At 35.4% G+C, this 16,521-nt stretch overlaps 1 protein-coding gene across 1 annotated transcript in view; it reads right to left on the minus strand.

Moving 5' to 3' along the window:
- The window catches only part of DOK6 (docking protein 6), a 269,235-nt gene that overhangs the window by 166,160 nt on the left and 86,554 nt on the right, over positions 1-16,521 (minus strand). Inside the window, exon 2 of the mRNA XM_074877431.1 lies at positions 2,048-2,155. Coding sequence (XP_074733532.1) covers positions 2,048-2,155 — 108 coding nt within the window. The remainder of the gene's footprint in view (positions 1-2,047; positions 2,156-16,521) is intronic.

Raw genomic sequence — 16,521 nt, forward strand, 5'->3', positions numbered from 1 at the left:
TATGTTATTTTTTTAGCTTCTCAAACAATTCTTACACGCCACATGATTCTTCTACAAAGACAACAGTTGAGAAGCAACATATAAAGTCGTTCCTGAGTCCTTTTACACATAAAGAATGCTATAGGCAATAACAGGCTCAAAAAACAATTAAAAAAAAACCCAAACAAACCCACAAAAGCTCCCCCCAAAGCTCCACAGTCATCCTTCTGCCCTGTTGCTAATACATGCAGACGTTACAGATAAGGGAACTCCTTGGAATTCCAGCCATCACTACAGCTATTGTATGGGGTCTGGTTGAGACAGAGTTAATTTTCCCCACAGGAGCTCTCATAGTGCTGTGCTTTGTATTGGTAGCTAGAAAGGTGTTCTTAACGCAGCCATGTTTTGGCTACTGGTGAGCAGTGCCTGCACAGCATCCAGACTCTTTCTCTCTCTAAAGTTCTGCCTCCCAACCAGTAGGCTGGGGATGGGCAAGATCTTGGAAGTGGATATAGCCAGGACAGCTGACCCAAACTGACTAAAGGGATATCCCATACCATGTGATATCTTCTCAGCAATAAAAGCTAAGAGAAAGCAGGAGGGGGGGTGCATTCATTATTACGACGTTTGTCTTCCAGAGCAACTGCCACATGTACTGAAGCCCTACTTCCCATGAAGTGGCTGAACATCGCCTGCTGATGGGCGGTACAGAATAAATCTTTTGTTTTCCTTTGCTTCCATGCATGGCCTTTGCTTTTGCTTTATTAAACTGCCTTTATCTTGACCCATATCTTTTCCATCTTATTTTCTGTCCTGCTAAGGAGGGGAGTGATACAGCAGCTTGGTGAGCACCTGGCATCCAGCCAGGGTCAACCCACCACAGCTATCAGCCCAAACCATCCAATTAATCCTTTTAAAGACCCATCATTAAGCTACATTTTGAAAGTAAATGTTTTTTGAAATTTATGCTGAAGAGAAGAATCACTTTTTCTCAGTGTGGACCCCCTACACATGGGAGTAAACATTGCCATTGTGGTAACTCAGTGAAAGTGTCAACAGTCATGTTGACAGTACATGTTCAGTACATGTTCAGTCCTAAACCTGGATACCAATATAAGATCAGAAGTTGGATTTTTGGTTATATGAAATTACTGGGGCTCTTTTTCTTAGAAAATATTCACAGGATAATTGCATGCTATTTTTTATATATATTTTTTCATTTAAAGACACCAAAAGGTTACTGGAACTTAAAGGATAATTTGTAGTTTCATGATAATAAGCATCAGAGTTGCCTTCAAGAGATCTAGACTTACATCCACACTCTTTCCCTGCTTGCTATGTGGGCTGGGTTAAGTCATCTTTGTGTTTCAACTTGCCAGTTTTAATGTAATATCTAACATTGATTGACATAAAGCTGAAGGTGACTGGATAGAAGACAATAGTACAAGCACAGAACCCTGCCCTATTTTAGGATTAGCTAATTTGAAGTCTACTGACTGACTTGGGGATCTGATAACAGCAATTTACAAGACAAATAAAAACCCGGGCTTGAATATCTTGCTTTTCATCACAGAAGTGATAGTGACAGAGAAAGAAGGGAGAATCTCATTCAGTGAATCCTGAATTTTTACCTTTAAAAATCCTTTCTGTTGACAGAGCTTGTAAATCTTGAAGATATCTGGGAAAAATGTTACATATTCAACCAGTGTCGCCATTACAATCAAGGCATTTAGCATTTTCAGAATGTGTTTAATACTCAGTTAAAAACTAATGGTTAAGCATTTGATTAAGCAGACAATTTTACCCATTTCCAAAATACTAATGTTTAAAGAAAAAAATCAGTCTGTCACTTCACACACATTGGGGGTTTGTGCTCATCTGGAGAAAAAAGTGTGCTATCTTACCTGCATCACTGAAATTTACAGATGTTTTACTGTGCTTTTAGTCTCAGGATTGCAACCTGATTCTCAATGTATTGTTTGCAAACTAGACATATCAAGAACACAATCTTCTCAGTGAAGAATGATAAACAGGTAATGCTTCAGTTCTCAAGAAAGGCATGACATACCTTGTGAAAGTTCCTGAAATACGCTGCCTTCTCATCTGGAAATTTTTCTAGCCTCCTGGGTCCTTTACTGGAAGCCTTCTTGAAAACTAACCAATAACGCCTGAAAATCTGCAAACAAAATCAATGGATTATATTAGCTTTTCTTTACAGTTTTTATTTAAAGCTTTTCTTTAAAGGTGGGCAGTATCACAAATGCATTCAGTTACATAATTGACTCAGGAAGAAATTTTAAAATGACAGTATTTTATTTTAAAAGTCCAGAAAATTCTGAAAGCATCAATTATTTCTACACAAGTAATACCAGTTCATCAATTTATATGTATTGATTGTCAGTCCTTTGTAGGCTTTTTAGCTTCAATTTCTTTCATGCATACCAAATTTGACAATTCCTGAGATGCAAGTAAATCCATGAACTTTGAATGTGAAAAGAATTATAAGGTTGTCATTAGAGAAAGTACTTTCAGAAATCACTCCATGCATTTCTAGCTTTCACATTTATACTCTTATTTCTACAAGAGTGTCAATACCATTGAGAAACATTCATTGCAGCTTTTAACACAACACAGTAATCAGCAGTTAGCATAAGCTTGTATGCACAGAAAAGAAAACCCAAGGTTGAAATAAGCACAAATGTGACCATTACTGGACAACAACATCTAGCTCTCTCATTTAGTTCAATGACAAACTTGATAAGGAAAAACTATGCAGATTATTAAAATTTGGGAACACGTAATGAAAAATAAAATCCTCCAGAAAACACAAACCAAAACAATATTATCCTCTCATTTTAATGACAAACACACTAAATTTTGCTTAAAATGCATTTTTAAGCAATGAGGGTACTTTATTATACTATTTACCAAGCATTCTGATGGTATTGCCATAACCAGAAGTTTAAATCAGGACTGAATTATCAAATAAGAATACATTTGTAGTTCAAAGAGAATATGATTAAGGATAATTCTCCAGACTATATTATCCAAGTAAGGGATTAGACATTAATCTAGTTTTATAAACTAAGAAAATAGTTTACTTAATTCTCCTCTTTAGTACTTTCACAGCTCTATAAACAATATCATATGGAATTTTATGTTATTATTTCAAGGATACATTGAAAACCAAAAAATATCAGTATTGGTTCCACTGGCCATATGTGAAGAGTCGTCTTACTTCTTCAGAAATTCTATGAAATTTAATGACACAACACAAGAAGTACAGTACTATTTAATTTGGATCAACACATCTCCCACTACAAAACCAAAACAAATAAAAAAAAAAATCAAGGAAATATGAACAGATAGAGCTAAAATAAGGAGTCTTCCCCTCACTGTGATGCTGTCTAAGCTGAGTATAAGCAACAAATACAGTGTCATGAAAATAATTAAGCTTATTAACCACATTTTGATATCATAATACTGTCACTATCCCATTGCACTACCTCAGATGAATGTTATCAGTCAAAATAAGTGTTTTCTTCTAAAACCCTACCACTGGACTACAGTATCAATATATTTAATGATTAAGACCTTTGGAAGAAAACACAGCATTTAATGAAATCCTCTGCAAGTATACTTCTTAAAAAGCATGCAAGTTTTAGGCTTTTTCTACCAAGGTTGTAAAGCGGCAACTGTACAATTGTACTTCCTATCTCAGAAATTACTTCACCTATCCTGGGGGAAAGCAAAGACAATATTTCCTGAAAAAAATGACATTACACTGTGGGACATCATAAACCATCTTTATTAGACAGTACGTTCTTCAAATAACATCTTGGCAGTGTTGCAACTTTACCAAAGCTACAGCACTGCTCTCACAGTTATCTCTTGATTAACCCATACTAACTCTTCAAAACGTTATGATGTGAAAAGCTCCACAAGCAGGTAGAGGATATTTATGCTATTTTGACCTTACTAAAAGCAACAGCACCACCTGTCCAAAGGGGACATATTTATTTATTCATTTAATAAAAGTGTCGCTTTTAATAATACTCTTGGCTCTTCGGGGATCTGGGGTTTTTTTTAGTCTATGTGTATTTTCAGTTCATCTCTCTTCCTCTGAGAAAAGACTTTTCCTAAGAAGTTCTTTATCAAGGTAAAAACCACAGCCTTCATTTCAAATCTTTTATTGATTTCCTTATTTTCTTATCTACCCTTAATGGTTTACAGTCTTCAAAGACTTCTCTTTAGAAAAACAGATTAACCTCCAGGTCCCATCATCAGTGGTGGTGGGTTTTAGCACAGCCATGGAATGCACATTGTACAGATGACCTGAATTTTGGACAGCTGGTAATAAGGTAATGGAAGTTTTGTGTTAATTCACTGAGAAGTTTTTTGAAGGTTGGGGGTTTTTTTTGGTCCTTTTTAATTTTTTTTTCTTCCCTTTTTTTTTTTTTTTTTTTTTCTTTCACATATATATGCCACAGTCATATTTCTTTATAATGCAAAGGAGAAAACTAGACAATCAAAGTCAAGGAGTCAGATTACTCCCTGCGAGGATGAGAACATTTCCCAGATAAAAGGTTATCTAATGCACACTCCAGAGCAATTCCTTCAGTGACAAATGAGCAGCGTCTCCTGAATGGCAACTTCTGTCTTTTTTCACCAGGTATCAATCTGGGACAGTGTGGAAGCAAGTTTGAGGGTTTTCACCTAAACTGACAAAATTCCAGAGGGAGGCTTTGACCCCCTTATTAGTGGGCACTTCAAAGTATCTATCGAAGAGGGCTAGATGCTAGTTATCTTTAAGGATGTTCCTTATTAGGCCTTTTCCCAAATTTCGGCATGGGATGAGTTCAAAGGCTTCAGCAAATAGACTATGAGAATGAACAGCCCTTGCTTTTAGAGGAGAACACTGAAGAACAAGAGGAGGGAACCCTAAGTTTTACATTTAGACTGTTACTGCTTCAATTATTGACACCTGTTTTTTCCAGACCTTTAGGGAGAGGAGAGATCTGAAGAATAGAATGGCTCAAAGAGGACTCCTGCTATGGTATGTACTTACACCGAGGTACATCCTTGCATTTCGATTTTATTTTTTTTAAACCTACTTTTAAAGCTGGTATAAACATATACAGTTCCACTGCATTTCAGCAGCATTTTACCTTGTTACACCAACAGACAGTTGGTGTTTGAAAAAGCATTAGCATATGAATTTACCTATAAATATGAATAAATAGGTGCAGATGTGAGCACACAGCAAACAAACATTTGCCTTTCATAAGGCACCTCATTGTTATACAGAAGCCTACTCAATTATTCACGAACTGTGAGATACTCTTTTATCCCTGGCCTACTTTAGAATGCCATTGGCTGTAATCAAAACTTCTGAAAGACTTCTAAAGTCCTCAGATAATTGGGGTAGCCATTGTGAAAGAAATCAGGATCAGTCCTTTAACAACAGAGAGAATGAGAACCACTCACAGTGTTGTCTCCATAATATTTAGTATTTCCTGTGAGATTTAAGTGTCTGCTTTTCACACATGCATAGTTGAAAATTCGCCAAATATTTGATCATTTAATCAGTTTTACAGCATTCTTGGATGACCACTCACTGTTCACCAAATATGATTTAAAAATTTTATATTGAGGGCAAACAACAGTCTAACCCTATGCCATCGTTTTTTTCTGGAGAAATTCAGGAAGATAGCATTAAGTATGTGATATGTTTAGGTTTCCTTTTATTAAAGTATCAATTAGAAGGACCAAAACTTGTTCACTACAAACCTGAGAAGGTTCTATTGAAATTACCTGCTGAGACCATGGCATAGCAGAACCTCTTTAAACAACACCCTTCCTCTCTCAGTTTTACAAGACGGGCAGAGCAGAAAAATCTTATTCCTCTAGATCCCAATACCTGTGCAACTATATAACAGTAAGCGATGTCAGTAACTCAGCACACTTGTGGCCTGGTGAGAACTGATTCAGCTGCCCCTTGCAATATCAAATGGGAATGATTTTCATTACAATGTACAAGCTTGCAGGGGAGAGCAGCATCTGTTCCTAACGATGGACTCTTGAGTAGCACCTCGTTAGCAAGAGAAAAGGATTCCAGACCTGGAACAATGTAACCTTATCACCCTCAAATGATTTCTGAAATCTTTCCAGTCAGAAATTCAACTTCGAGTGCTGTTCCATTTCTATTAATGTTTAGAGATCCCTTTGTTATATTTTACTTGAAACATTGCAATAGATCAATTAATGATAAAAATCTCTGCATAATCTTATTTTCTTACATTTTCTTCTGCTTAATTCACCTCTCAGCTCACCTTTCCAGCATGGTTACATTTTTTAATATTCTTGACTAATATATGCAAAAGTTTGGCCTCTGAACATATCATTATTCTTTACGCTTATATCATACAGTTTTGTTTTATTGTTGCCATGGTTGTTCATAATAAATCCATTAAAAGACATATTACAGGAAATCCAGGGTTAAATTAGTTCTTTAGAAAGAAGAAAAATCTGTTCCTTTTTCTAAAATAATTTAAAATGATTGGTTTACAGTGGGAATCTTATTTATGATTCTCCATTTTCCAGAGATTTCTAAGGCCTTTTCCTAGTCATTTACAATAGATGTTTTTGAGATTAAAATTTCTTTTTATCCACAGCTGTAGCTAATAAAGCTTTGCCAGTCATCACTAATATTTAGAGAACGGATTTTTATTGACAAGTCTCTACAAATTATTCCAGAAATTCTCCCTCAGATTCAAAGAAAAACAGAAACAAAAAAACCCTCATCCGTCTTTTTCTTTCTTTTTTTTTTTTTTTTTTTAAATAGTGCCAAAAAAGAAAGTTGCAACACTATACATTTCTTTTTCAAACCAGTTAAGATGCTCTGAAATCTCCCTGCCCCTACCCAAAAGATAGTACAAATGGCAATCACTTTCTTGGGTATATTGGAAAACCATCTTATTTTCTGCCACTAGCTGTAGAAACATTTGTCTCTTAAGAGAAGCAGCGGTGAGTCAGCTCCCAGTTACTAACAGAAACCATCACTGACCAGGACCGCACTGAAGCATCACTGATGGGGCTTTTTGCTAGCATAACCCATCAAATGGTTCTCCCAGGAAGACATCTACATAATATTCAGTCCTGCATTTACATCTTGTTATCTGCAGGAAAGGCTAGTTGATTTCTCCTCCCTCCTTTCCATGTGCAGTGCTCTCCTATTAGACAAGACAACATCTTCAGTGTATGCACTAAAACCACTAAAACATTAATATGTTAAAATTTACTTCACTAGTTATCTCCATTAAAAATGGATATTGTTTTTTACGGGGTATGTGAGAGAAATGCAGTATGTTGAGAGCTAAAAAAAAATCTTGACTCACAAATTAAAAAATGTAGTATTCATAGTAAGAAAAATAAAAATAGTTGTCACAGTAAAGTCGTATTTAACCATTGTTTTGACACCCACCACTTTTTGATTTTTCTGTGCATATTTTGGCAAAGGGAGAAGAGACGAGGGGTGACACCTTCCCGCTTCAGTGGAACTACACTTGTCATGCCTTCAAGTAAAATTTAAGAGAAATTGCACAGCAGTTATTATCTGTAAAAAGGCCCAAGAGGAAAATGGGAAGACAAAACCATTCATGCCTCAGCTAAAGAGCAAGTAACATAATATAAGCTATTGCTGTCTAAAGTCAATAGGAAAAAACCAACATACAAACCAAAACATCTCATCATTGCAATCCACCTACTTGAGTTACCAACACTTTGCATCAAAAAGACAAATGCAAGTACTGTTGTAACAGACATGCCATCCCTTCTGTGCTTATGTTTCTGGACATCTTTGAAATTAAGGTGCCCTAGAAACAGTGATTTCCCTGTCTTGAACAGCACTGATTTTGCTGTCCACTTTTTTGAAATACAGTTACCACTGCACTAAATGGGTACATTTTGGGTGGAAAATTTAGATATGTATGAAGAAGCAAGAGAGATGGAACACTACAGCACAGTACTAAGCTCCCGAATTAGCGCAGAGTGTGCAGAGTAGCAGGGAATCAAGGCCAGCTCCTGCTCCTTTACCACACCACTGGGAACTCACATATCTCCAAGCAACAGAGCAGAGATCCTCCACAGTCATCTGACACTTATTCCCAAAACAGGAGGAGGCAAAAATATCCTATAGCCCTGCTCAGAAGCATGAGGTTACTTGCTACTGTCAGCAGCTCCAGGATGTGAGGCCAAGACTTTACCACAAGATACAATAAGCCTTCGGAGGTTTTCCTTTTTTTTTTTATCGATTCTTACTATCCACCTGTTCTTGCCTATTTCAACATATTTTCTTCAAACATTACCAAAGTATCTACCACAAAGCAGTTGCAATAAAAGCAAACCTGTTTAAACTGCAAAGTCAGGATTAAAAAAAACCACAAATACATCCCAAAAAGACCACTAGCCATGCCTTTAATAAAAAATGCAGTCTGAAGGTATGCTATGAAGGCTATCCAACAGGGAAATATTCCTCATATTTGAAAACCTTGCACATACCCTTGAGCTTCATTTTATCATCCTAATTAGAAGCAAGGTTAAACCTCTAGTTTATAAACCTTGTAGTATGACCTTCTGCAACAGTATAGAAGACAATTAGGCCTTAGATCATTTTAGTGTCATAGTTCAAATCCTAAAATTTCTGATAGCATTTTTTTTAGTATTATTATTTTCCAGTTTGCAAACCTGCTGGCATTTAAAGTTAGGAATAGAAGAAATATAGAAACATCTGCTACAAACTGTTTCATCTCAGATTAGATCAATCCTTGTGAGCTTGATTGCAGTCAGTGAGAATTAGGATGGTTAGAGAGAGATGATTAGGGACAATTCACCCAGTTATAGTATATATACGTCATCTTTCCGCTGCCATAACATACCATTATAGATTCATATAGATGTTTATAATATACTATAATTTATGATGTTATAGTCACAGGCTATACATGTAATCCATAAAAAGATTTATTTTATTATTAGAGAGTTCTGTGAAATCAAAGCCCACCATAGTAATTTTCCAACTATTCCTATACTAACTAAACACTCTGTGTATAAACACTTTAGCTATGGAATCTGAAGTCTTTTTTTTCTCTTTAAAAAAGAGCGGGTGATAAATATCTGAAAAGATTTGCATGTTGTATTCCTGTGAAAAATGTTATACAATTTTATCAGTCCTTAAGCACCCACAGCTTAAAAGCTCACCACCATTACTTTAGTTTGAATTGCCAGCAGGGCAATTCAAGGACAGAAGGACAGCCTACATAAATAATGCACTCAGTCTTCATAGTAGTCTGCGATCAGCAAAATTTATCGCTTATATCTGAATTGATCTTATGGTTATTTAAAAAAATCAGTTACAGCAGCTATTTTCTGCATTTCTGACTCAGTTTTGGCAAGACTAACTTCAGTGATTCTTTTGGAGGAAAACTAACACTGCTTGCTTTGTGTCTGGCCTCCGAGTAGATGACAAAAAAACCTCAAAACAAACCACAACAAAAACAGTTTTAGCAAGCATCCAGCAGGAAAATCCCAGAACTTGTAATATTTTTAAAGAAGTTATTATGCCCAAGAAATCTCAAGCATTTCTCTGATCTTAAACTAAGTGTGTAGCAGCTACTTATGAACAATTATGTGTACAGAATTTGTAGCCAAGTTTGTATGTCCTCTCACAGGTACTTTTCTAAATGTAATCAGAAAAAAAATACCAACAAACTTAATGTTTCATTATATTTTAATATTAAATATGAGTAACTTCTCAAACTGAACTGGAGTACCTAGCTTACTTAAGTCATCTGAAGTTTTTTTGATGGAAATGCCAATTTTCCCCTCAACGTTTTACTTTAATTAGTTACAAATAAACATAGGCCACTTGAATATGACAAACCACAAATAATGGTTTGATATTCTGCAATGGAAAGCCATATTTACAGAAGAAAAGTTAGCTTTCATTAGTTTTTAATGTTACAGCTATATATTGAAATAATGGAAATACTACTGCAGTAAAGCTTCTGAATTTTTGAGTCTTCCATAGATGAGCTTATTAAACTTAAATGCAGTATCTTTTACACATATTTAGTAGACAGTCATCACTTTGTTCCTGAAAAAGTTAAAGGTATTTATCATACCAGCAAGGGAACTTCATGCTGAGAAACAGACAAGTTAGAGTTATTGAGATAGATTTCTTATTTACATCTTTATAAACCAAAATTCAGACCTTTACACACAATCTGAAATAACACACATTGAAAGATGGTATCTATCTGCCCAGATCCTTAATATTTTATGTTAGAATGTGGGGATCTGTGAAAATAAGTGTTACAAAATCAAAACCATGCAAGAGAATGCCTTAAAATGAGGTAGAGCTTCCGAACAGAACAGTAGTAACAAATCTCTGTTCTATACTACTGGGGGACAAAAACTCAAATCATTTTTACAGCTCCAATTTAGAGGATTACAATCTCAAATTCAGCTTCAGAATCCAAAATTATTCCTTAGGTTTGCATCACCTAGTATTCTACCATATCTATCCTTAGTTTTCGCTACATTATCACACAGAAACCACTCTTAGCAGAGGTATCACAGTCTTCAAGGTGCTGTTGTTTTGACTGATAAAATAAGTAGAAACAGTATGCTTTGCATGGGATTTAATATAGCTGAGCACAGCACTAAGTCTAAGGCACTATCCAAAAAGAACAAAAATGTGAGCTAAATATAAGTGCCACTGTATATTTATGTAGGTTTATAATTTCAAACAGCATTTGATCCTCAAAGTAGAATAAGAAAAAGTTAAAGACTCTTTTATTCTTGGATGCATTTTGTCATTTCAGCATATATCTAGAAAATCTTGCAAATCCAGCTACTCTGATATATATGGGTGAAAGCTGACTGTACTCTATAGGTGCCACTATTAAATGCCTGGTCACAGTCCCAAGCACACATGCATACATGAAGTGTATGCAACATGTTTAAATACAGTGAGACTAAACAATATATAAATTCTAATATAGAAGAAAAGCCCTTGAAACATACTCTGATACATTGTTCTGCAGAACAGAGTACAGATTCTAAAAATGGAATTTATCCATAACGTATCATTCAGTAAACCTCTGAAGTATCAGGATGTATGAATCAACCATGTTGGTTTCCTACAAATCAAACGTATCCTTTTTTTATGAAGTTACATATTCTGCCTTGACTCTCCTTTAAGTATTACGACATGTCTGCTAGATTTTATGGAGAAATTCTTCTTATATAGAAAAGAAGGCGTTCCACAAAATGCAGTAGGATTCAAGTAGGACCCTATAAATAGTAATGATCACAAGGATGTCTAATATCAGTGCTGGTTTTTTGACAGTTGATCACCTGCATTACTGTAACCTATAGGTTAAATCTCCTTCTGTCAAAGAATCACAGTTTTAACAGATGCTAGTGTGCTCCCAAAGACCTTCATTACATCTTATTTCTAACCTAATTGAAGGGGAGGAAGATGAATTAACAGCTTATGGTAAGTGGAAATAGTTAAAAGCTCAGAGTTAGCAAGAATCCTCTGCAACAAGAATAAAATGGATGCTAAAATTGAGTACTGTGGTGAAATTTTCTGCAGTATTCATACACAGAACAACCTGGAATTTTTAAAGTAAAAAACCAAAATAAAAATCAAACCAAACACCCAAAAAAACAATCATCATTTGCTCTGGGTCTTAAGAGTTTAAGAGGAACACGTATGTAGACAGAACGAGACATATTTCAAATACTTCAATCATTTGTACTAGTGATTTATTTGTTTTCTGCCACTCTTGTGCTACTTATTTTACAATATTTCCTGAAAATCTTTGCTTAAAGATGTTACCAGTCTGCTATTACAATGCATCAGTATTGCACTGAAAAAATACATAATCCAAAGGAAGAAAAGGATGAAAAAACAAACACTTTTACACACAATTAAAAGGATTTAGAAGAAAAAGCTATAGGCCTTAGCTTGTATAACTACCAACACCAGTTCTGTTCAGCTTTTGTTGCAACAGCAAATTTTTAACAGATAAAGACAGCTTTTACTCAAAGGAAACTAGCATGAAAGAGCCTCCTTAAGAACTCAAATGCAGCTGGTGTGTTACATTCCCAGTCAGGATGTTCTGTGGGGAAATGTGCTACTACAGGGGATTAGAAATCATGTCGTTACAACCCCAGGGAAATAATGCAGAGGCAAAACAGATGGTTTCCAAACCCAGACTTCATAAGTCCAAAAGACCACTCTGAATTCCCTGCTCTGTACCTGTGATAAGCTTCAAAAAAGTCTGCCCTGGAAGCGTTTTAGAGATTCACCCGAAGTTTATCCAGGTAAATCCACAGAAGCCATTCCAATGCTTTAGTATGCTTTGGCTCAGACCCAGACTGGTAACACTCAAGGCATCATAGATCAAACACAAATTTTTTTGTTAAGGGAAAGATGGTTATCCCACCAATTTAATAATATTATCTCAGAGGAAAAAAAACCCTGAAAACTCCCCCCAACCACTTCCATTGATTATCACCAACTTTCCAGAGATTGCAGGATATAAGACTGTCCTTTTACAACCATTTCCCATGGGCAGAAGAAAATTATTAGTCTGCACAACTGATGCTATTTGATATTGTCATCAGCTGTATATACATAGAAAACATCTTGATTTGCTATGCTCTGGGGACCACCGGAGGTAGGAGTGGGTAGAAGAAGAGAAAAAAATAATATTGTAGCATTTATGGCCAAATTAAACAGACAACCTGTGATACCCTATACAGAGTACAAACATCTAGCATATTGGTTCCATATTAGCTAACACAAGTCCCTTTTCTCACTTGCAGTATTAAAGGTGCAGATAGGTCAACCACAGAAAATTGTGTTGCTCACTTCCCACGACTGCTGAGATGGTCTCAGCTACAAGATCTGAAGTTGTAATATGAAGTCTAACATAAAGGAGAAGAGGAGGGGGGGAATGTTGTGTGCTTATTAGTATTAATTCTACCAGAGCAAGATTTGGCTTTGCAGTTAACTGGTTAATCCTCATATTTTAGTTGTGAAGTTTGAGTGAGAGTTTAGGTATGACTTAAAAAGTAGGAGACTTGCTACAGATACAGCTTTATTATACAGTGATAGCAGTGAGTAAACTCACAAAATCATGGCAAGTCAGCTTACTTGTTAAGCAATCTTTCCAATCAAAAAGCCAGTACAAAACTATAGTTACAAAAGAAAATATGCAGATTTTATGGAAAATACCCAGTAGGTTTAATACAATGATTACCTTTATTAATAGCTACTCTGAATAAGAACATAGTATGAATCATGAACTAAAAAAAAATTGCCAAATTCTGTATGATAAATACAGAGACTGTCAGAGAATGGACTAAGAACATTCTTGTAATTTTTTGTATTAGAATAGTGAAATAAACAAAGTATTATGACCAATTCTTAGCTTCTTCAAGATAAGAATTTATGTATATGGTACCAGTTGTCTGGCTCACTCCAGGTACTGTTTTATACACCAGGAGTCCACAGAAAGCATGTCTTCTTGATCTATTTTGATGAGATTTTTATAATGAAGTAATGGGGAAAATTCCCAAATTATTTTCAATACCTTAGAATAAAAGTTTCTGATGGGGGGGGGGAGGGAGCAGGGAGGGGATACAAGGAAGGAAAAAAGTACAGATTACATAAATGAACACTTGTGATCCCAGGCATCCTCACTGAATGATTCAGTGTTTGAGAGGTGTTTTTTATATTTACATCATCTATATATATCAGACAACACATATTGACAGCAGTAAGTAAACTTCCGTCTTTGCACATTAATATATTTTCTGGTCATTCACCAACTCATGAATTGATGTATCTATATCATAAACAAGGATTCTAAATCCACAGTTACATTTCCAGTATCTCAAAAATTAATCTAAGCAACTCTTTTTAAGTGGCCATTAAACTCTTGCCAGTATACAGACAGGTCTAAGTCCAGCACTGCAGAGCAGCAATTGCTACACATGCTCTCTTTCTGTTTTAAAGCCTGCACTTAAAATGACCCAGCCTGCACATCAACCGAAATAGAGTTAGCTAAGAGTTGGGCATAGATGAATGAGAGGAAATGTGCAAGTCACTGAGCCCTGCCTCTTTCAGTTGCAAAAAAGCCATGCAATAGGTGCCTGCTACTTTTTGATCTCCTTCTCTACTTGTCACACTATTTATATCCAAGGAGATATTTGAAGTCTGACAGTTTTTCTTGTCCTCATGGTACTGGCTCACTAGGATAGAAATAATTTTCTTCCTGAGGAGTAGAAGGGAGAAAAAATACCGGACATTTCACATTCATAATTCTTTTTTCATCAGTGCTCAGTGGCTAATACACAAGCATCATGCTTTGGAGAGCTAGCTTTTATTGTAATTTAATTTATGAGCCTTGTCCCAGCAGAAATTTTATTTCTTGCAGCTAACATCTGCATGAACGGATTTTTGTCTTTGACTCCAAATCACTTGCTTTAGTATATTCCTCTACTGGCTTTGTATTTTTAACATATATTATAATGAATATACCAGCAGGAAGAGCCGTTCAAGTGCAGACATGGTAGTTCAATGCAGCATTCACCAGTGAACTCACAGCATCAGGTCACAGCAAGACAGCCACTGTGACACTCAGCAGTTGAGGATGCTGTACCATCTTACCTTTTGATGGCAGAGCCTTTTGTTCTATTTCTCTTTAGAAGGATTCCAACTCTATTCTTTTCAGACAGCACATAGTGTATAATTTTTCCTTCAGCTCCCCTACCTTTCAAATTAACAAGTCCCTGCTTCCTATTGTTTTCCCTCAGGTCTTCTTAAATCTGCCCTGCTGGACTTTAAATAATCTTTCAATAGTCACCTTAAATGAGTTCAGTCTTGGTTTATGATGGATTTAAGCTCTAAAACTTTATAAATGAATAAAATATTACATAAATGGAGCTGACATGATGGAACATCAGCCGTATTTACAGTGAATTTTTTTTATTTTTTCACAGAGTTCTACATTTCTCTACTGTTACTTCTGTTATTGCTGCTATTTCTATTGTTGCATACAACAGGAATTCCTTTTTACTATAAACAGTTCTTTTTTTACTATAAACAATTCTTTTATTATGGCACTGCAATTGAAGAATATTATTAGCATTAGTAAAAAGAAAGAAAAATAAAGTAAAATAAAAAGAAAGTAATAGCATAGTTGTTCACTACATGGCTTCCATGTCTTATTTATACTAAACTTTTCCAGTCATCTTTTGAAGATGAAAGGTTTGCTATTTAGCTACCTGCATCTCAGAAGGGAGAGAGCGCAATATTCCCACTGACCACAAACAGAAACAAGGACAGAAGAAAGCAACAGTCTATTTCACAAAATTGAGTCAAGTTTGGATTCAAAATACTGTAATTAAGATGGGTGGTCAAAATTACTCTGAACAGATCTACGTGAATATTTTCCCAGTTTCTTTCCAGAATTTTCTTTCTTGCTCATTGGTAACAAAAATTCACAATCAAAACAGTAAAAAAATAGGAAAATAATACTTCTACAAGTTACACCTACACAGATCGGAACTAGAGCTGATCTTTTGGACAAACTCTTTCTAGAAGCACAGTAGTATTAATCTTTTTTTTATCCTGTATCTTCCTTGCAAGAACTATTAGAATTGTCCTGACAGCGTTTGCACAAAGTAGTCCACATATACTCAGCCTGTCATTCTGTGCTCTTCAGCATCAAGAAATTGTGAGAAGGCCACAATATTTCTATCTTAATCTGTAGTTCCAGAAGTCTTCAAACAATTAAAATCAAAGCAATATAAAGCCCTCGAATCCAAAGAATTCTGCCTAGAACTAACTAAAATAATTTCAATTCCTTTGGATAATCATTATTTTTTGCCCAGCACAAAATTTGGATTAGACCCTGTTTTGGGCTTAGTCTTAAAGTCTTAGTTTTTATTTAAAATGGGATTATTTTAAAAAATAATTGAAAAGTTCTCTCTCTTTCCCCCCATGTCTATAAGTAGAAAAGAACAGTTTAATTTATTAAATAAAATTATAAGCCTTTGATGTTTTTCAGGAAAAGCAAGGCAAACCATAGGAGAAAAAAAAATACCTCAATGACCATAGGCTAATTCAGTAACACAATGCAACACATGTTTAATTTCTTTAAGGTCATGCATGTTATGTCATCTACTTGTCACTGTTCCTTTTAACAACACTACACCACTTCTCCAGAGATGCAAGTCACTTATGTAAGTGGGTGTTTGTTCTAAAAATACACCCACAATTAAATGTCTGAGAATGTGTGTGTGTATACCTTTCCTCAGATGCTTTACTGGGGGGAATGCATACCCTCAAAATGAAGGCACAAAAGATGTCATAATTTCACTAATTTTTAGGCAGCCCAAGTGCAAAATTCATTACCACAGAGGATTTAAACAAAGTGTATGTTATTAAAAAACATAAGCACT

This window comes from Strix uralensis, chromosome 1 (genome assembly GCF_047716275.1).
Source record: "Strix uralensis isolate ZFMK-TIS-50842 chromosome 1, bStrUra1, whole genome shotgun sequence".
NCBI lineage: Eukaryota > Metazoa > Chordata > Aves > Strigiformes > Strigidae > Strix > Strix uralensis.